Here is a 23,686-nt window from a genome sequence, read left to right as displayed (position 1 = left end):
GGGGTATTTAGCAATCGCATGTACGTTTGGGGGAGCGTGCACGTATGCATAGCAGCTGCCTATAATAATTACTCAACACGCCAACCCTTTCGCACCTTGCCCGCTCAACAATCCTGTTGTTTACTGAATCAGCTAACTACTGGTTATTTATTGCCAAAAACATAAATGTACAGTACGTCGCCAGTTAACAACGTTAATTGCGGACAGAGGATTATTTATTAATAGTAAATTGAATTTATCACGAAGATGTTGTTTAACTTGCGTCTTTTTCGTACGCAATCGCAAGACAAAAATTGAAGACGCAAAATAATTATGACACGGACATCATTTCTGACAAAAAAAAACGATCTTCTCTTAGTTTAAAATGCCACTTTCCGTCTTTACTTTCCACATAGACATCTACCTATGACAACAAAACATTACAATTACTAAGTGATCTGGCTTGTCTACAAACATTCGGATTAATGCATATGCATAAAAGTTCGTTGTCATTGTAAAAAATCGATTCCGAATTGTTTCTAAAATTTAGTCGAAATCAATAGCTGAATGTCAGGGATAACATATTTTAAAAATCCATGAATGCAATTGCCAATTCTACATATGTAGGTACAGTTAGATAGATGACTAATTTACTATTCGCTTGAAAAATTAAAAATAAAGTAGCATTTAATATGAATGTAGAGTTCTAAGAAAATATTAAAACGCAAGACATGAGAGGACTTAGTCCCCTTCGCGGCCTTGACAAATATGACTAATACATTACAGCATTATCCTCGTCCGACTGGACTTGTTAGATACAGATAATTTACATTCATTACGATATCTAAACTCGCTTTTTAATATCTAGTCTTTGAAAATATAGCTGTGATGATGGCCATTCTTCTAGAAGTTACGTGGCTAATGGCTATACTGCCGAACGAACTCAAACTGTTTTTGTTTCGTGTAGAGTACTTATAGTATAGTCAAGTTAAGGAAAAGTATGGAAGTAAGTCGTGTAGTCGTGCTTTTTTTGGATTTGTTAGATGGCGCAACTAGATTGTTTCCCCCGAGTTGCACCATTTCTATTATGTACGGAAGACCGTTAAATTTTAGGTATAAACTATAAAGTGCCGTAATTTTGGAGTAAATTAAAAGCTATTAGGTTCAAGCTAAGTAGTGTATAGAGAACACCTTGGTGCATAGTATATCTTAATTAAAAAGATGTGCAATGTATGATACCCTAAAAAAAAAATTTTTTTTCGATTGCGGCTCGAGGATAAGTCAGTCGGTTGGTGCAATCTCAAGTTAAGCTTTTTAAAGCATTATAAACATTCAGTTAACTTTGCACGCCTGGGCAAATTATGGAACATGTATTTTTAATTATTTTGTACATTGTGCTTCGGGGGAAATTAAGAGAGACGTGAAAATTTTAAAAACGGTACTTATCTAAAGACACTACATTTGCACTAAATAAAAAATAGATTTTTTTTACCGGAAGTTTGTCAAAAAGTAAATAGAATTAATCGCAACGAACTGCAAGCGAAGGTGGTTGGCAGCATGCGGCGCGGGGCGCGCGGGGCGCGCGGGGCGGGGAGATAGCGCAGCGCGCAGCTGGTTTGCAATATCCGACAATTTTTCGGATCCGGATACATAGAAATAGGATATCAAGAACGACTGTCAAACTTCAAAAGTGCGATCAAAAATGAAATGCAAGTTTGTGCGTAAATTGTCTATGTGAGATCAAAAATAGTGATGTCTTGTTACAACATATTAATAATCTATCGGTGTTTGACCGCTTTATCGACTACTTATTCAAATGTGTTTGATTGTATAAAAAAATGTTATACGAGTAGGTATGAAGTCGCTTCCCTTAGGGTCATATAGGGCCCAAAAGGTGCATTTGATGAAACCAGCATCATAATTATTTTAGTATGTTGTTAAGCATGTTATTCTGACTTAAAAACCATCGGGAGACAGTTTCTAACGTGGTTAAGTCACCAGTTATGACGTCATCAAAATGGCCGGTGCCATGTTCAGAATATTGCGTATACCACAGCAAGTATATCACATGTAAGCTTGTGTGGGGTTGTGTCATAAAAAACAAAATTAAATGCGCTACAATATCGTTTATACATTTGACCTTGTAAATACCATAGTTTGCGAGAAATTTTAAGTTTTATTTAAATTTTCCCGAAAAAAATCCGTTTTTTGTTTTCATCAACTTTACTAGCAACTTTACAGGAAAACATTGTATCAAGATATGAATGCTACATTAATAAGCTATAAAATTCCATAAACATTTTGAAAATCGGTTTATAAACAAGCAAATTACACTATTTTTGTTCCATACCGGATGACACCACCACGAGTCGGATGGCTGTTTCAATACAATTTGCAAGGCAAATGATGTTTAAGTAAAGGTAACTTGCTGAACGATATTTATAGTAAAGTAATATTTTCGATTAAAGTATTATTATCAAAATTAAGAATACTGAGATCGTTTTATTGTAATTTACTCCGGATCTAGCTAATTAAAGTTACACACTAATTAAACAAAAATATTTATTTTTTTACGTATTATTTTGTCCCAGAGCATGCACCTTCGCATGCGCAAAGCATAGTGTATTTAAATCCGTGTTTTACTCACCCACACCCTGTACAGCGTTCTTTGCACTTGCAAGACAATAGCTCCTTGCAGAGGTGTACGCTGGTCCATCATTTTTCTTTCGCCAAGCCTAGTTGCAAGAATCTAGCATTTGTGGGTCGCTATTCAGGTAAATTGGTCCCAATGTGGGCCTGTTAAGCCCTTTTTATATGCTGTGGGAGAGCATCCTGTTGACGGAATATACTCGATCGCTCTGGTTTTTCCTAAACAAGATCCTCCTCGCAGTATTTACATTACCTATTTGTGTCACTACTGCCATTCATCAAAATCTAATTATTGTCTTATAGACTTGAATCATGGACAGTCTACTGATCAGCTTGGACACTAGAACTCGGCGAAGCGCTGCTGAGCATCTTAGGGCATTTTGGATTCGAACATCTATCTCCTCTTCCCGATTACTTTAGGTAGGTCTTTTCTTTTTGATCTGCGGTGGCAGCATGGTTCTATTTTTATCACTTGTCACTATGCCCTTCATGACAAAGCCGACCATCTTAGCCCTATTCATTTGGAGATATTCTAGTGGTTGATTATCAGACCAATTTTCTCTCCTTCCTACTCTACTATCCTAGCCTTGGCCTCCAGGTCGCTTTTGTTTTGAGCCTATAGCCCCAAGTCATCAGGATATCCAATGATCTAATGTTTGCATTAAGCAACATTCGCATTCATTGTATAAAGTTACCTATCAAAATTGATGTGATGTTAGTGTTTGAATTGATTAAATATATGAAAATACTATATTTAAATGACAAAATGGTATGAAATTATTGATAAATTTCATTAGAAAATTGTTTCGGTTATAGGTCAATAACCATATTTAACGGACCCGTAATATCCGGATCTTATGACCCGCTAGATCCGGATCTTATAGTTGACGGATATCCGGATCTCAAACGCTACGCGCAGCGATTGTTCCGAGACAGTTTGTTTGACACTTTTGACGGGCAACGAGCACAAATCTTTCTTCTGGCATTAAAACGGAACTATTGTTTTAAACAATCATTGAGTGAACTAAGTAGTCTAACGTTTTCGTAAGTATATGGAAAAACACGATTTTTCGAATTTAACAAACATTGAGCGTACCTGTATTTAATTTGTTGACTGTCTGTCTGCATACTCAGAAACCCTACTATTTTTGCAGTACATGCCACTACTCGTGCCTCAAGAGCCGTGCTTCGTCGGTGCATCTACGCGCGTTCCTTCTCTTGCCACTAATCACGCGCTTGTCGCTTCTGTGTATTTATTGCTCTACGTTTTTGGTACTTGATTACAAAACTGCATGTTCCGTATAAAAATGCCAATTTTTTATGGGGTGCGAATGTAAACAAAATCAAAAGAATATGATTGCATCAATTTCCAATAGTATTAAAATTTCCCCCGAAGTACAGCGACAGTAAATCATGAAAAACTACTTTCCAGGTGTCGCACCCTGGTGCGAATTTGACATTGGATTTAGATATTTTTTCTAATTATTTACTCAATTTGCACCGAGTACATTACTTTCCCCAGACCCGCAATGGCCAAAACAGATTTTTTTGTATGTTGTTTTTTTTTTTACCTGTTCCGTAGCTTAAATTAACATAAATAACACGTGCGAATTTAGGTATAAGTGTTGTAAAACGTACGCCAAATTGCACCGAGTACACCTTTTTTCTCTTCTTAGTTATAACCATTACATTATTTTCAGCCGATTTCACCCCTTTCCGGGGGGGTGAATTTAGTAACGATTGTATAAAGTTCGATTTTTAGCCCATACAAAACAATCCGTAGTGATTTTATTAGTCCTTAGAATTAGTTCCTGACTTTAGTGAAATTTGAGTTAATTTGACCGTACTATTACTGAAGTATTTATTAGATAGCACAAGGAGATCTTTTAATTAGCCGGTATTGTCTGTTTTTTTCGGGTAATTTATGTATTTGCACCAACCAGTTGTAGCAAAATACTTGAATTACGAATTTTCTAGGTGAAACTGTCCCTCTGCATACATATTTGTATGCAGGGGTGCTAAGCTGATAGCTTTTACATATATGAAAAGTGGAAAGCTTATCTTTCACACATCGCAAATTGCATCGTAAAATGTCAATTAGATAGGTTGATATGTTCCTACCTCAATTAAGTAAAGCGTTAAACATTCTGTACAAAAGCAACATTAAATTTGTTATCAATATTTTAATTATATATAAGCGGTGGTGGCCGAGTGGATATGACGTCCGACTTTCAATCCAGAGGTCGTGGGTTCAAATCCTGGTTCGTACCAATGAGTTTTTCGGAACTTATGTACGAAATATCATTTGATATTTACCACTAGCTTTTTGGTGAAGGAAAACATCGTGAGGAAACCTGCATACATCTGCGAAGAAATTCAAAGGTGTACGTGAAGTTCCCAATCCGCATTGGGCTTGCGTGGGGACTATAGCCCGAGTCCACTCGCGCATGAGAGGAGGCCTGTGCCCAGCAGTGGGACTTATATAACTGGGTTATTATTATTATATTATACATAGTATAAGTGAGTATGAATATTATTAATTACCAGAGTACTTAACAGAATTTTACTACACAAGTTATATACATTCGTCGCTGTATATCGCTTGATATCTTAAAACAGGAAAGCAGGAGGTAATAGCGTTCCATAAGTGTTTATGTACCTAACATTACAGCCTCATGGCACTTAAATAATGCAAAATCTGCCTCTGTGCCAGTTTGTGTCGCCAACTTGCCATAAATGCTATAAGCCTAATCCGTTTATTCTATGATAGTCTATCGAATCTGAACAAGCTTTCAGATTGCCAAAAAAAAACAGATTTGTCGCCAGAAACAAATTTTTCAGAAAACACAGAATATAATGTCTTGAATCTTCACCTTTTTAGAAGCTATAGATATCATTAGCCGGGTCCACACACAGCGAGCATACCCGCGAGACAATTTCCTCACGCACAAACCGGCCAGTGTAGACGTGCCTCGGCTGAGGCGGCGCGTGCGTTTTCCTAGCCCGAGCGCGTCGCCTCGGCCGAGGCACGTCTGCACTGGCAGTTTTGTGCGTGAGGAAGTTGCCTCGCGGGTATGCTCGCTCTGTGTGGACCCCGCTATTGACGAAATTTTATCTGAAAAAGATTTGTTGATAAAAATTACTTTACCCTTGTTTTACTTAATTTGCAGAAATATAAATTTATGAAATTATTGTAATTCAATTGCTTAAGAGGAAATTAGAAAATTAGTGATAATTTTTCCATACAAACGTTGCATATTTTAAATGCGCCGTAAACAGAGCCTAGCATACAAAATCGGCAACAATAAACGCAAAAATCAAAAAGGTCAAATACAGATATTTTGTTCTCTCTCATTTCGTTCCCAAAGTTTTGTATCCATTGGTTAAATTTTGGAGGTGGAAAATGTTAAGAACGAAACCTCGATTTGTGAGATTTTTATGTCGGATTTTTGAACTGAGCCGTCCTTATCACACATTTTTGAGGCTCCGGCCGCGCCTACGAGACAGCATCATTGACTTCAATTTCTTAAATTTAAAAAAGAGCTCAACTAATATTTCCTCTTAAGAGGAAAGGGGGCCGCCGCTTCTCCATACAAACGTAGTCCCTAGTTTCCACTCTGGATATTGACATAGTTTTATATACATTAACCACAGCTATGCCCATACTTTGATTATTTGATTATTGTAAAAATTAGGAGCAAAAAACAGATTTTATACAAATGTTAACTCTTATAATAAATAAAAATTCGAAAAAAATCAAACGTAGAAGCATAGCTGTGGTTGATATACTAAACTATTTTCAATAATGTTAATACGAGTATTCAGAGAGGAAAATGAGAACTACGTTTGTATGAAAAGGCGATTTCGTACGGGTCCTCCACTTTCGTTTTAATCGTCAATCGTCATAATCTTTCAGTACAGTGCTACTGTTTCTGTTTATTCTGCCTCTCGATCGCTCTTGCATATTCGAACCATAGAGAAGCAAATAAATACATTTTGCGGTAGAGCGACAACGTATAGTAAGTTCAAATAGCAAAAAATAATAAATAAGATAAGAGCAGAATAAATAGAAACAGTGCTACTCAAAATAACTCGATCTAAAACAGCGTTAACGCGCGTCCGAAGTGTTAACGACGGGGATTCGTCTCGCGCTGACCTGGCAGAAACTGGGTCGTAAACAGACCGTCACACTTCTGTAGCTCCAACTCGATTTATTTTATACACGCATTATGTTTTGTAACGATTATTCGAACTAGGCATATCTCGTGTCGAGTGAAATTGCATGCCAAATATTTCTTTATCATTTGAGTCGTAAACGGGAATTAGATACAGCTAAGGCTTGTACCGAAAAAAAAACTCTAAATATCAAACGGCTGTAATTTTATTTCTCAGCGATATGACTACGGCTTTCTATTATTATATTATATTTTACAATATAAATAGTTCTGTTTTCACGCTAGGGTACTTTACACCGATGAATAGAGATAACTGAAAATTGGTATTTCCCAAATGGCAAGATAATTTGTAACATCGTACAGGCTTGATTTCGAAACACTTAAAATAACCTCGAAGTTTTGAGCATGTCATAATAAATAATTTTGTATATTGTCCCTTGCCTGGCCTTGAAGCGGCAGACCACTAGAAACAAGTGACCCCAGCAGAAAGATTGTTAATAGAGTTTACCTATTTAGATTTGTACGACAGTTAGGAAAGCTAAAATAACCGATATTGATTTGCGATATTTTATTCTATTCGCATTTCATTATTCGTAATTAACGAAGAACAGAGTAAGAACAGCAAACGTCCCTCAGAGCCGTTCTCTCGACTATTAACGTATGCGGAGTGAAATCTGGACAAAGTTTGGAACATGTAAATTTTGTTAAAAATAAATAAACTGAAATTATAATATCTAATTGCCAATTTAAAGTCTATATATCTGTCAATTAATACAGTAAGATTCATGAGCATTGGATTTTTTTTCTTGAAATTATAGTCAATGTAGATCTAGAAGAACACCGTCACGAAAGTGTAGATAATTTCTCCAGGACTATTTCCTTATGGCCAAAAGCGAAGATAGTGGAACATTTTGTGGAAATGGGTTAAAGCTGAAGATCTGTTTATAATATATTTGCGTCCTTTTTCTTCACAAAAACTATCGCTAGGAAGTCTGGTTCTGGGAAACATTCCAGCATTAGCTAGTTTTCTGGGAAAGATCGATGAAAGAAAATGAAGGCTCGCTGAGTGTCTAAATCTTATACAGAGAGGAAACCTTCAAATGTGGCAGTAAAACTGTTTAAAATATCTTGAAGATATGAGCATCGGCAAGCGTTCGAGAAAAGTTAAGCCCACCGTCTCCGAAAAACTGGCAAGGTAACTATTATTTTGAGAGTATCAATGGTCCAACGGACGAGAATGTGAAATATGTCCAACATACGTTTCCTAAAAAAGTATCCCCAAAGAAGATAGATAGATAGAATACTCTTTATAAGCACACCTCAGTAAAAATATACAAGAAAATATTGATTTAAAGTAGAGGCAGACAACAGACGGTCTTATCGCTAAAGAGCGATCTCTTCCAGACAACCTTTGGGTAGTGGAAGTAGATATAATTGTAACTAAAAAAAAATGCCAACATTTGTGATTACGACAGCGATGGCTTTAAAGTACCATAATTGTCGTTAAAATTACCGCTTTGGAGTTAACTTTATCTTGCAGTTAACGTTGTTAAATACGTTATTAAAACATGAAAATTTATAAAAAACAACCATGTTGTTTTTTATTTAATACGACGTTGAATTTTGTCCAGATTTTATTCCGCATACATTATTAGGCTCAAAACAAGTGTTTTAAAGGGCAGGATAAAACAGCAAAAAAATATTTTTCTACTCCCGGACTTTTATTTGTCATTTAAAAGGGTCGTGCACACATCTTTAAACCCCTACCTTATAGTTGTCAAGACAAGTCTTTAGTCTATTCCCCAAAAACGCATTTGTGCATACACACAGTATCTTTTTAGCACTTTTCGATACTTCGTGTAATGACCACTTAAAAAATATTGTGAGAATTTTTTTTTCCCAACCTAATTTTAAATGTCATCTCTGACAAATAAGTGAACCATAGACAAGTTTTTTTTAATTTCATTCATACATTTTCTCGCCCGTACCCTCCATTCTTTGCTACTTCTTGAATGTGGTTATTATGGTTGTCGAATAAAAACTTCACTTTTGTGTTAAAAAAAAACATTGTGTCTTTCAAGTTAAAATGGATGAAGACGAAAACTTAGAGTGCCTGAAGAAATATCAGTGATGGTCCAAGAACTAAAAATTAGCTGCCTTCAAAATCGCGAAAAATATTTGTTAAATTTACAATTTTATTTCAAAGTAAGTGCTTGGTCGTAGAAAAAGTGTTGTAGGCAACGTTGTTTAACTGAGTCAAAAAATACTCGTGGCGTCTTTATTAACAAATTTGGGCTTCGCCTCAAATTGTTACTCACGCCACTCGCCACTTTATCTTAAACAACGGTTGCATAAAATACTATAACATCTCTAGCAGGTAGCAACGGTCGCATAAAATATTATAACATCTCCAGCAGGTGATAGGCTGATGCAGGCAAATATGAAAGAGAGTTCCGTAAAAAACTACCACTGAATGCGCTAGGAAGAAACTGCCTATCACTCCTACAGAAAATAATAATAATTAAAGAAACTGATAATTATCCGAATTAAAAGTAGCTTTTCATGTAATTATTCTCAAAAACATAGTCTCACTTTGCATCAGTTTTCTTCATTACCCCCACTACATTACAGCTATTTAGCACTATTAGCAGAGCGGTATCTACTGGTAATTTCAGAAAATAGTATATAATAAATAATTGAGATGATTTAAAAAGCTCGCTAGCGATATTTCACAATAGACATTCCAGCGGACACAATGGCCCGCTCGGATTGGATAGTGTGGGGTGATTCTTGGCTGGCGGCCACCGAAACGGTGAGACAATGCACTAAATGTTTAATCTACTTCAAGTGTAGGCAAAACTATTCGATAGAAACAAGTTTTAACGCTTTAACCCCCATGAATACCTGAAATGTTGAAAGTTTTCCTTTTACCAGTGTTCCGAACTTTATTTTTTTATTGGTTCCTGATTTCTAACATTACATACTAGAAGGAAACTTTTTTATATTCCAATTGTATCTAGTGAAATTAATTATATAGTAATACCAACGGGTAGGCACGTACAAACCGTAAGAAGTAATGAAAGCACACGCCACGGAGCAGTACGCGTATATACGAAACCTACGCCTCGAGGAAAGTCTAATCTTACTAACCTAACCATAACCATTAACTGACCCTGTCTTAGGTAGGTATTTAAAACTAATTATCCTTGACATGTAATGTGCACGCCGTGCGCAGCCGTTAAGGTTGCTGTAAAACAGGCAAATAATTACAGTAAAAAAATCGTAAGTTACGACATTTGCGTGATGATATATTAAGAAAACATAAGTACATAAGACAGGTAAAATACCCACACTTTATATTTCTATTTATTTTAACTTTTCTAGTTGAGCTCCCGTAAGCCTCAAACGAATTATATATTAACATTTATACGTACTTACCTAAAGTAAACAATTTATCGGGTATTCCACCCTACCTCCTGCAAGACAATTACGCATCGTATGCCTTTAGTGAAGTCAACCGCAACACACGAAAGCTATTATTATGTTTCAATTACGTTCATTCACAAATATGACAACCACAACGTTAAGGATATCAACAGGGCTACAGCTACTTGAGCTACTTACTTACTAAAGTTAAAAAGATCCTTCGCAACATCGAGTTCCAATGCGCTTACGTCGTTTATGTACACGGAGGGTAAGCGCGACCCGGTTAGGGTTACCAGATACAGTATTAAATATTGACGAAATTCATAACCATCTTCATCCAAACTAATTCCTGACATTCCATCGGGCATAAGCTTGCAAGGCATGGCAAAATTCATAAACAAAATTCCTAAGATAGCAATGGGCACCTAAACCGGCAAAGCGTTTTTAACGAATTTAATCAATGCTGCCTGTGTTAACTAAGCAAAGCAAACACTAGCAGTCATTTTACTTATTTAGTATTTTAAAATTACAATTTGTTTATAAAAAAATTCTGATATATCTTCAGTCCTATCGAATAATAATAAAAAACCAACATGTCCATAATTCGTGACGACTGGTAACCCTAAGCGCGACCCGATAACAAGTTGAGTCACGTAAGGGTTTCCCTCTGAATGAGTCACTTTATGTCAAATGCGAATACAAGTGCCTTGGAACTTGGAGCCGTGATCTAACTAGGCCGAACTCCGGAAACTCATTCAAAGCAAGGTCTTATTTTCCTGCTGCTTATTCTTATGTATGTACTAAATCTAGCCATTCAATTTATCTGATTGTCTAAAATAGTCCGATTAATCTGATAATAAGTGATAATGTATAACAACAACGTATCCAGATTTAAGAACACCTGTATGTATGCTATAAAATCCATTGGCCGTTTAAGACGAAACCTCACTATGTAACGACGTATGAGACGACGCAGTATCGACATGACATACGATGTGCTCACTTCACAGTGCATCTGAGCAACTCAAGATGTCACGCCCCCTTTGCAATATTATAATAAATAAATATTATAAGACATTATTACACAAATTAACTAAGTCCCACAGTAAGCTCAATAAGGCTTGTGTTGAGGATACTTAGACAACGATATATATAATATATAAATATTTATAAATACTTAAATACATAGAAACACCCATGACTCAGGAACAAATATCCATGCTCATCACACAAATACTGCAAATACATGCCCGGAGGATTTGAACCCGGGACCATCAGCTTCGTAGGCAGGGTCACTACCCACTAGGCCAAACCGGTCGTCAACCTTACAAACCTAACTAAAATTATAAACCTAGAAACCCACTGCGAGCGTTGCATCTGGTAGCACAGTAGTAAAATAAATTGGGAATTTTTCTTACGGGATCTTAGGATTATAAAATGTATTAAATCCACCCGTCACGGTATTAATGACTTATCTTTTTTTAATACCAGTAGCCAGACACGTTTTGTAACTTAAATTTAAATAAAATACCAAAAAGCTTCAACCCCTTGACTCTAACATTATTTGTGAGCAAATGAACATAATTTGGTTACACAGTAGGAGGTGTAAACCCCCAAATTCCAACTTTGACGAAGGCTCGCGTTAACAATGTCAACATCGATCCCTTTTAATACCGAATGAGCCCGCAAGGTAAACACATAAATCTATCTATTCCCGTTTATTTCGCAAGCGAAGGCGATCGAGTTCTAAGACCAGTTAAAAGTGACCTCGCCAACCGTAACAACCTTGCACTCCGTGAATTCAGTTATACTGGCAGTCTATTTTTGATTAGTTTGCCGAGTGTATGCGACTTGATTCCTAAGACAGACCAACTTTGAAATCCAATATCCTTAAAGGCCTTTGCAACAAATCGCATACGATTTTATTGGATAGGTACAGTCAGCGTCAAATACTTTGTAGCAACCAAAGTAGCCAAATAGTTCGGTACACCATATATTTAGTATGATAGTATTTGGCCACTTTGACTGCGATAGAGTATTTGACGCTGACTGTACATTGCCAGATCGATGAAAAGCAGCAATGTATCAAAAATCGCATATGTATTTGTTGCAAGGTGAGTAGATGCCTTAATATGTAGTGTATGTATTTCTCGACTGATTCTCATGAGATTTGTGATGGGGTTTGATTATAACTTTTTTTTTGTCGATTAAATTTTTTGTTTTTTTTTTTCAAAATGGCGCCTATTCGATAAGCGATCACAATAACACCCTTGTTACATGATATTCGAGCACTTCCCTGTCGTACATCCTTTACGTCATTATGCACCCCGTTTGTGTAAACATATATTAAGCTAAAAGGTGTTGACGCTTGACTATACGGATATTTGTTTATATTCGATCCTGTTGGACTAGTCTTATGAAATCATGTTTTTATAATGCCTCGATAGTGTTAGGTGACAACAACTGTGCACTATACTTACATGCATTTCTGAACTCAGGAGAAGCCTAATTCGAATTTGTACAAACAAGCAAATTACTTGAGCATGCATAATTTTAATGTCGCTATAGAAATTGGCAAATCAAATCATTTGTAAAATTACCAGGTCTCTGTCACAGTCGTTCTATAAAGCAATATTCTCTAACGAAACACAAAAACTGGTCTAATCCCGATTCTTCAATTCCTTCAAAAGACACGTCAATTCTTAATAAATACATTTTTGTTTATAAAACGAGACTGGTCCGACTAGCTAAATAATTATCACATAATTGAATAAATTGAACAGGACTGGCCACTCAAAGCGGGTGATTGATTTTTCATAACCTGTTGACGGCCAGTACAAAAGAGCTCTTAAAATACTATAAACCGACTTCTTTATACTGCTCTATCAAGTTGCGGGTTAAGCATGAGAGTCCATTTTAGGCCGGAGGCATTTATATCAATGCGTCCGTAAACGAGTGAGCTACAAATTGGGCTTTTATTTATTCATGCGAGGGGACCAAAGCTGATATGGGTCGGGGTCGCTCGATAAGGGACGTCTAATTTTGGAACCCTTCAAAAGGTGCCAAAATGCGCGTCAGTATTTTGCTTAAACGTCTACTGTCACAACTTTAGAGAACCTATTGTTCACGAAAGTTGTATTAAATAAATGATGTTGTTCGGTTGTCTTCGGACCGCTTCGCCAATACGAACGGGTTTCGATCTTCATGAAGGCCATACCTGTGTCAAAAGCATGTAATTAAGTCAATCCAAACGGAGTCAGTTCATGTCTTATACTGCGTACCGTATCGAAACAAGCTTTACATTAACATTAAAAACGTATGATTATGTATGCAGGTATATGTCTGTTTAAAGATACATCATGCCCTTATTGAACATTTTTCATGGATACAGCTTCTCAACATTGCATATTGCATTGTCATTAAAACACACTTTTATTATAATAATCGTGAATATTTTAATTGGGATGGGAATAAAAACTCTACGTATCTACATGTATGTATAATATAATAACAATAGCAGCATAGAAAGGGTCAAAAACAAGAGAAAGAGAAGGGCTATTGAACATGTCAAATGAAAATATACTAACATATGCACATTTGATAATTATTAGTATTACGTTCCCTTCGTCAGTCGGGTATCTAGTAACTTTTGTAGTTACATGTGAGATAAAAGGCCAGGATACCTTTAACAAGGGTTAAGTATTTAAACACATAAGCGGTGTACATTTTTGTTAAATTACATTGGCAGGTGAACGGCCGCTCTGACGCGTAACAGCCACGCGTTACCTTCACTGACATACGCGTGCTACTTGCTGCTTGCTGAGAATTATGAAAATAACCCAGCCATTCCAAAGCTTTTGTTATTTCAATAATCGACACTGTTTACGAGTTTGAATTTTGTGTCGAAATAGTTGAAGACCGATTCGGTACGCGCATTTTGGTAAGAAGAAGACTGGTCGGTCCGGTTTTTGTGATGACACAGAAACACGAAAACATTAAGTGAAAACATTCACAGCTAAGTATATAAAACTGTTTTACTTTATTTCCCAACCGCTTAAATGCCATAACCATAAATCATAATTCACGCAAATAACTGATAGATATCTGAATCTGATATGAGGTTTAAAATACATGAAATTACGAAGTATAATATTCTGTTTTGCTCATTAAACGCTATCGTAATTTGTCTGTGATAATCTCTTTTAAATTTATCTGCCTTGTACGGCACATCTATAAATAAACTCGTTTCTACAACCGAGTATCAGTAGATGCGAATATAAGTTCAGGACCGCGAACACCTGCCGCACACAACGCCGCATCACCAAGTAAATACATTTGAACACTGAGACATGTACGCCTTGTTTTTGTGTCGAGTTAAGTGTTTTTATTAGATTCGCATAGCTAACCTTGACTCGATCCCCTCGGTTACTGGCTGTGGGAACAGATAGAATGGGAGCACACGTTTCGTTTCTTCGACCGTCTGGTGAACATGTGAGCAACGCATCCGGTGTCAAGGGTTGTTACAACATATTGTCGCAATATTTGTCCAATATGTACAGCTATTATAAAATACACTTAAACTCAAAAAAATACAGTGTATAACTTAACTTATTGTAAATTTTGTTTGGTAATAAAAATGTCGACGACATTATCTTCAAATTTTAGTATCCACGTCACCATGTCTGTTTTTTTTTTGCAGTCCGAATGAGGTTACTTAACTGACTACATAATTTAGCGGTTCGCATGTTCTTTTATGGACACCAAGCAGGTACATAAATGAACAATTAATTACTCGTCACGATCAAACGGCTCCCATTCGAGTGGCAATCACCAGTAGGAAGACTAATAGCCGTATCATCGGAGAAGTTCGTTTATTTGTTGTGCCGAGACGCTGTGCGAGTCTCCACCTCTCGTGCCTCATTTAATGGAGCAATAAAAAATGTTCGACTCGGCTTACGTAATTCGAATTATTTCCGCGTCGAAGCCGAGGAGGTCAACGCGCGTATGATCTTAAAGCTATTGACGATCATTGTAGGTAAGAAAACCATTGTATCGCTGGATAAGTACCAATAGTGTGTAAATAAGTACTGTTGGCTACGCGTTAACGAGCCTATAAAGATTGTATTTTATAAGCAGTAATATGGTATTATTTCTACAAAACAGCAAGGTTCATGTATAAATATGGATTATAAAAACGAATGTACCTACAAAACATTCTCATGTGTAACTTATATCAATTATAGTGCAATCTCATAACAATTAAAATTAGCCCAAACACTGCCAGGATATAGTGTTTCTGAAGTGTTCTGGATTACTTCTTTTCGAGAGCGAGGCCAACTCTAAACAAATCATTTTCCGAATTCGCAAATGCATGATACAATTTTTAGTATCAAAACAAACAATCATTAACGTGTATGTATATTTTATAAAAAACAAAGATTTGAATTCCAAGCGAGGACTGTATTCTTTGTTTTACTTGGGCACAATATCGTATTTCACAATAGCCATTCATCACTGAGCGGGACTATAAATCTCAAATTAGGGACATTGTAAAGTTTTACTGACTGCCCGCCTCAGGTAGAGTTCATATTTCAACTAAAAAGCCATTTGCTAAAACATTTTAGAGATTTATCAGGCAAGTAAAAGTAGGCGTTTTTCGGCACTTTGATTTTAAGTTTCGAGAATTTAGTATTGAAACAAATCACGCCGGGTGGCAAGGAAATGACAAAAAGCTTTGATACTGTGCATGTGGCTTATTGTTAACATTGTAAAGAAAGTCGGAACGAATTGTAAATCGGATCAGAATGCCGACGACGCCCATCGGCCGGCCGAGACAATACGCCGTAGGTAAAGTATCGAAGATGCACGGACCATCCCGGAGTTATTGTGCAATACATCACAAAGGAGGCCAGAGAAATCCAACAGAGTTTATGGCCCGAGAGAAAACAGATTTTTGACGTCACCTCGTTTCGGCTTTATCTTGCAATGGCAGTAAATCAACGAGGCGAAGCCGTATGCTCGATGTCTTCGTCAGCTGCTCTTTGGAAACTCGAAAAGGAATCCCTGGTGTTACCCGTTATAAACAGCAAAGGATATTGTACGAAGTTTTTTCGGTAACTAAATATTAAAAGCTCTATATCACCTGCCCAAAAAGGTCAACTCAACACAGTCTTACTCAGTGGATAGGTAGGTATAACTTACAGTAATGAATATGCAGTGATTTTTTTATAAACAGGCACATTATGTGACAAGCTTAATTCAACAGCAATATTAGGGATCTTTCGGGATCCTGTGGCCCTCAATAAAATGTCAAAACCACAACAACTTTCTATCCTCGGTCGGACAGATACGCAGCCTCCTCGGATTTTTTTAATACTTTGTAAACACCTCTTCCTTTTTTATGAGAAAAGCGGCAATTGATTTCGTTTGTAACCCCGTTTGTTACTTTAATAGGAAGTATTATAGTCAATGGTTTGTTAACGGAGAACCATTACCGGGCAGGCTGAGTTTTACAGCATTGTTTGCATTAGCATTGTGCTGCCAATGACAGATAAGAGGCAGGTAATGAGCACAGGCAGGCACAATAGAGCCTCCCTCGGCACACCCATAGTCGCTATGAAATATGAATACGTAACTTTCTTTTCTAATCGTGCTTAACACAAAGAATGCTCTTGGAGATGGTTTTATGTTAAATCAAATGAAAAGACGAACTCTGGGACACAATTAAATATTATAATATTCCCTTATTATTATTTTTTGTATTCCGGTATGTTAATCGCTAACATAAAAATCACTATTAATAGACTTGCAATCTAAATAATAATCGTCCTTATCTTAGCGTCTGTCTTTCATACTACCCCAAAGGAAAAACCAGACGATGCTGGGATTGGTTCACCTTCTTTACTTAAGTTTTCTTTAGTACCTATCTATAGGTATAGGACAATATCGTACGGTCCAAAAATTTGCACAAGCAGATAATCATTTTCGCATTTAAAAGTCCTGAATGTGAAGAAACCACCTCCACCCCTGGATCGGTGTTGAGCAAAATGTGATTAAAATTACAAATAAACAATTAATCTAAAATGTATTTTGTAACAAACAGAAACGTCTTCGTGCGTTAATTTGTTTTTAAGCTTAATAAACCTAAAATGTAATTAAAACTTGTAGTTAATTACTTTATTCAATTACAAACTAACTTTATTACATAAATCATCTTTCATTCTTATAAAAGATTTTTAATTATTCTATAATGTAATTTCAATTACTAATGCAATAGTAGTTTGAATAATATGTACTGGTAAATACATTTAATTCAATTACAAATAATTAATCAATTATATATTATTCAATTACAGAAGTAATCAATTTTATTACACCCAAGTCTACCCTGGATGGACCGATACCACCGTTGGCTGTCGTTACCACACATCGACAGACAGAGGCTAACGAAGCATCGACATTCCAAGACGAAGCTCTTTAATTACTGACAAAGATACACGAATAGTTCATTAATAGTTTAAGTTCGCGATAGGCGCAGTACCACCGCCCATCGACTGTGTGTTATCTTAAACGCGTCTCAGATCGTCAGGCATCAAGAGATATTCCCGGGAGACAGGTCTCCGGCCGTCGGTCCCGACTGCCGACGGACGTAAGATGTTGCTCTTGGAGCTTCACGTGCAAGGGGTAAGAGTTGGCGGTGGAGGTTTAATCAAACGGGAGAATAGTCTTTTGACATATTATTTAAAGAATGAACGTAGGTACCGTCAAGTATAGGTCCCTACCCTAATTATCATTAACAGAAAACAGGAATAATGGATTTGGCAGGTACAGCTGATGTTTACTCACACACGGATGTTTTCTGCGTTATCTTTGTAAAGGGTAGAGAAAGCCGAAAAGAGAATAAGATTGTCTTATACAAGAAAAAAGAAAAGTGAACATAGGAGAGTGACGACTGACAAATTACGCATCAACAGGAGAGTTCTTTAATCCTTTCCTATAATTTATACATGAAACTATTCTTGACGATTCGCCTCTCAGTTGGTTGTTGTTATTGGTCTGAAACAAATCGACTGAAACGAATCTTGAAAATCCCGATAGGCCCCGAGTATCACCGGCCATTGACTTTGCGTTATCTTAAACGCGTCTCAAATCGTCAGGCATCAAGAGATATTCCCGGGAGACAGGTCTCCGGCGGACGGTGCCGACTGCCGACGGACGTAAGGAGTTGCTCTTGGAGCTTCGCGTGCAAGGAATAAGAGTTAACGGTGGCGGCTTATTTAAACGGGAAAATCAACGGAAATTAATGGACCTTTGGGGACCCTGAAGAAAACGAAAAGGTTAGAAAAAGGCCAAGAGTTAAGATTGTGTAAGACATAGAGAGTAACTCGCTAAATGCTACTCTTAAATCGATACTCGGGCTTTGTTTGCATTGATGTAAAATGGCATGTTAAAAAGAAACATAACTTGTGAATATTCTTTATTTGCTAGGAGATTTTCCATGGTATGTTGATATTTTCCCTGTAATTTATTTTTTATATAAAACGACTCTTTACGATTCATCTGATACTCTGAAATATCTTGAAGTCAGAGTGACTGGATATTTTTAGGGTTCCGTACTCAAAGGGTAAAACGGGAGCCTATTACTAAGACTCCGCTGTCCGTCCGTCCGTTTGTCTGTCTGTCTGTCTGTCCATCTGTCACCAGGCTGTATCTCATGAACCGTGATAGTTAGACAGTTGAAATTTTCACAGATTATGTATTTCTGTTGCCGGTGTAACAACAAATACTAAAAAAAATCGGAACACTCGGTGGGCGAGTCCGACTCGCCCTCTTCCGGTTATTTTATTAAGGTCTCTTTTAACCCTGCATCGAATTATAAACGTATGTAATGTTCCGCGAAGTCCATTCAATAGTCAATAAGGTAGATAAACCTTGTAAACTTTCAATTAAAAGATAGGATGGAAGGTTCTAACTTGCGCCGGGCCACGTCCGCCCAGCTGCCCGACTGGTTTGTCCACTTGCGCGGGATTGATTTAACGTTAGCGCTCGATCCGAGGCTCGCGTCGCGTACTTCATTAACACTAACTATTTATCGGGGAATCATTGTGTTTAACTATTCTGTTGATACGTATCAAAATTCTATTTGCACGTGTTGAGATCAGTACCCCTAGTGTAAATATTTTCGACAGCGAAACGTGACGTACGCGTTTGCGTTAAGTGTCATTTTGTATGAGATTTTTGACTTTCCAAAACGTCCCGCTTGGCGCGCTGTTCAAAAACCCATACAAAATGAGACTTAACGCAAACGCGTTCGTCACGTTTCGCTATCGACTAAATTTACACTAGGGGTACTGAACGGTAGATCTGTCAATGTTTTAACACTTACAAAATTTCTAGGATTCGACCAAACCGTTTGTTTCGTCAAATATAACCAACTGTTAAAGTATTATTATTACTTTTAACGTGTGTAATATTTCGCAGCGTCTCAATACCGTCGAAAACTTTGAATTGTTAAACCAAATAGAATGAAATGCAATTGTTAAATAAAGCCTCAAGCTTTTTCCTTTAATGAAAAAGAAGGCCAACAAAAAACTTAAAATTAATCTAAGTTTATTAAACCAGTCAAGTTTAAGTCAAGGTAAATTTCAAATTGCAATTACAAACAACAAAGATATCCTATAATTACTTAAAAGCTTCCTTAAATTTATATTTTTGTATCTCATAACTACCTGCGTGCCTTTACAACTCATCATATTTTTGCACCGAATGGGTTTTGTTTTTCGTTTTATCATGGCAAGTGCTCGTCAAGTAGTGAGACGTCAATAAACGTATTCGATTTGCTGTTGCAAACTGGTTTCTGCAACTATGCATTCGCTTTATGGTTGTCTTATTAAGTTCAATTTATATTGGTAGAATTGCTCGTAAGTAAAGGCTGTAATCGCATCGAAATACGTGCCTATTTTAATTTAACAATGAATTTAACTTAATTTATGGACTAAGAAGATTAGGTAATAACTTTATTAGGTGTTAAACCAACCTACTAGGTATACTGGGACTTATAGGCAAAGAAGCATATTGCTATTAGGTTCACTGCCCTAAATTAAGGATCCTTGGATACTGTGTAGCCCTAGCTCTGCTAGATATTCAGAGAGAGAAACAGCTAGCTTGTTCTAACATTAACCTATGCAAATGTATATCTTTTGTCCTCTTTTAATTAGTCCACCAAAAGACAAGACTTCAGAGGGAAAAGACAATGACTTATCTTGAATTATGATAATTGATAACTGTTAATGTCAAAGATTTTCGGCCTCTATCTGTCAGATTGGAATAAGATGGTGTATGATATACAATATTATTTGATGTTGATTTGTACTATGCTCAAACAAAAAGGTTTTAAACACGTGTAAAAAATTATGAGAATGGTAAATTGGTAATAAAATTGTGGTTTATTTCTTTCTATGCCCCCGAATGTTGCTATAAATAAACCATTTTTTAGACTCGGAAAACTTAAAATTCATATTATTTATGTTCATATTTTACATTTTATTCTATACAATATGAATGTGGTCATTGTTGTACAGTCAAGGTATTAAATATATACACGTACAAAGTGCCAAAAATATGTATACACCACTTTAAAGTACAGGCAATAATGTCGTGTATACATATTATTGGCACTCTGTCTGTGTCGATATTTAAAACCTCGACTGTACATGCTACTAAATACAGTGCCCCTATTATTGTAAGGTCTGTGCTAAATTATTTACAGTTCATGGGTTCAGAGAATTACAAAAGTTGAATCTGTAAGTGTAAAATATTAACAGGTATTATATTTGAGGAAGTGAATTAAAATAAAATATATCAACAAATAGGTACATTTTTATACTGTGTTTGTAATCACTATCTTGGGTTGTCTATAGTTTTACAAAACTCTGGGCCACTTGTGCCATCCAGGGTTAGCCATTAACGCGGGGTTAACTGGTTAAACTCGGAGTTACCAGTACAATTTAACCCTGCGTTAGGTTAGCACCAAATAAGTGGAGAAAAGACAGACAGATTAAGATTTTGAACCATTTTAACATATAAATCCAATAAAATCTGTTTTTTATCAATTCTGGGTTGTATTAAATGATGTTTAATTCTCTGTATTATGTTTTTTCTGTTTTAAGGTTATTGAGGTCTAAATAGCAGATGTAACATATTGGGACATTGACTCGGGAACATCATCTAAGGAACAATGATTACCAAACTGTAAGGAGTAAATTTGCCTGTTCCACATAGTGTTATGGTGGATGAGTATAAGGATAATGGTACATACTAATAAATTACTATCAATAAAAATTAAAATCATCCTTGGGAGTCTGCAGTATTCCTCCTAATCTTCCACAAGAAATGAATCAATCATGATTTGCTTGCCCATATTTCTCTGTCATCCATCATCTCATAATTCACAAGAAATAAATCAATATTACAGAAAAAAGAGTATTCAAAAATCAAGGGTATACAAAACAACTTACACCTAAAAATTATGTTTAAAAAATATGAAATTATGAACTTACCTTATATACAGGACTGATGTGCCACTGACTATTCTTCTCCAACCTAAAGGCACTATAATTGTTTGAGAAGATTCACTTTGTGGAGTCCTACTGCAAAGTTCTGAGGAGTCCGGCTGTGGAGCTGTTGATGGCAGCACCGCCAACACCAGCCCGTCTGGTGTCCGCACCAACTGCGGACCTTCACCTTCACTCACTCGGCTCACACCCACTTGCTGATTCAATATACTTATACTCTGATTCACTATTGACTGGTGTGATACACTTTGTTCTAAAAACTGATAGTTCACAAAACTCTTGTCTACTAATTCTCTGTCACTATTTCTTCCTTCACTATTCACATTCACCGAGCCACTCTCCGTGTACTGATTGAAACCATGCTGAACTACAATAGGTTGCAACGGCACAGCATTATCAGACACCCCAGGAACAGGGCATCTGGTTTGATATGTTGCTAACTCCCCTGATTCTAATGGTACTCTTGAATTGTAACTTTCTACACCACAAACTTCTGAACTATTACTACAGTCTCTTCGCACAACAATATTACTTTGCCTCTCTACTGACTTGTTCTCATCAAGTTTTACACTTTCTTTCAGAAATTGCTGAGCGACAGGAAAGAAATCAGTTCTCTGGACCAAACTGTCACCTGATCCATAAGTGTTAAGCTTGCCCTCATTGTTCAAGGGCTTGTAGAAGATGGTGTTGGGCGGGTTTCGGTCCGCCGCGTCGCTCTGTGTTCTGTAGAGCGCGTTGCGGGGCAGGGCGACGGGCAGGTCGTGCGGATAGAGCGGCGGCGGCTCGGCGGGCGCCGCGGCGCCGGGCTCTAGCTGGCGCGAGTCCGCCACGTACACCAGCACGCGCGGCGCGCCGGGCACGCCTCGCGCGGCCGCCGGAGTCGCGGGCTTGCTGGCCATCCCGCACGCACATCACACTCCGTGCGAGCCGGCTGCTCACTAGCTGAACGCTGGACGCGACCCTCCGGAGCGGGCGCCGCTCCGAGCATCGCTGTCGGGCCTCCTATCATCGCTCTGCGACCTCTCCGTACCGCGAAGGCGCCGCACCATCCTCAACAGAACGTTTCGATTCGATTGTCATGAAGCGTATCTGTGATGTTTTTATGATGGTCTAAACGAACGATCCTAATATTTTTATGGGGGTGCCCCTATCGGCCCCATTGTAAAACCTAATAGACCCCTCTGTAGAGATAATAAAATAGGTAGCACTTTTTACAACTGTTTCTTATTCATTAGTAAAACCATTGCCACACTATCCAAGGATGTAAAAAGGTCACATAATAAAAAGAGTTCGCTTCATAATCGAGTAACAAACTTATATGGCTTCCATAAACTTTGTTTTGATCGGTAACACTACACAAATTGACACCGTATAACTAATATTTGATCACTTAAAACATTTTGAAAACGATTTCATCACAAAACGGCGATGCATTGAAATGAAGCACGGCGAATAACGAATGAAGAAACTCTAGCTCTATACTAGGAATATCTGTTGGCTGACTCTACATCTTTCTTGCATTAAAAATTAACTGGTAGAGTAAAAGAGATGCAACACTGATATAAATTGTCATCTGTCGGCCGCATTAAGAACTAAAATGTCTGCATATCACTTACTGCTTTATCGACAATTTCAGTAGCGCCATCTGTTATGGACAAGAAAATCCCTCTTGTCTATGGAACAATTGTCGAAGCGGACCGTTCCAAAATTTTGTTTCCGTTACAGTTCGATCACAGCAAAGAATATTTTTTACAAATGTGATATATTTCAATCGTTTAACAATGAAGTATTTTTATATTTTAAGAGTTAATCTATTGATTTGATAAAGTCTTTATGTGATAGAACAGATACGCCACTCCAATATTTTAGAACACTTCGTTGTTG

General features: G+C 37.1%; 1 protein-coding gene across 4 annotated transcripts in view; it reads right to left on the bottom strand.

Moving 5' to 3' along the window:
* Nucleotides 1–23,297, bottom strand: part of LOC133520517 (uncharacterized) — a 90,502-nt gene extending 67,205 nt beyond the window's left edge. For 2 of the 4 annotated variants that reach the window (XM_061854988.1, XM_061854989.1), the window contains exon 1: nt 21,788–23,297. In XM_061854988.1, coding sequence (XP_061710972.1) covers nt 21,788–22,701 — 914 coding nt within the window. In that variant the 5' untranslated portion in view covers nt 22,702–23,297. The remainder of the gene's footprint in view (nt 1–21,787) is intronic. The other 2 variants (XM_061854990.1, XM_061854991.1) reach the window with 1 other exon arrangement.
* Nucleotides 23,298–23,686: the final 389 nt, after the last annotated feature.

Source organism: Cydia pomonella, chromosome 8, assembly GCF_033807575.1.
Source record: "Cydia pomonella isolate Wapato2018A chromosome 8, ilCydPomo1, whole genome shotgun sequence".
In the NCBI taxonomy this organism is placed as follows: domain Eukaryota; kingdom Metazoa; phylum Arthropoda; class Insecta; order Lepidoptera; family Tortricidae; genus Cydia; species Cydia pomonella.
Note: the sequence above shows the minus strand (reverse complement) of the source record. Positions and strands in the feature narration are given on the sequence as shown.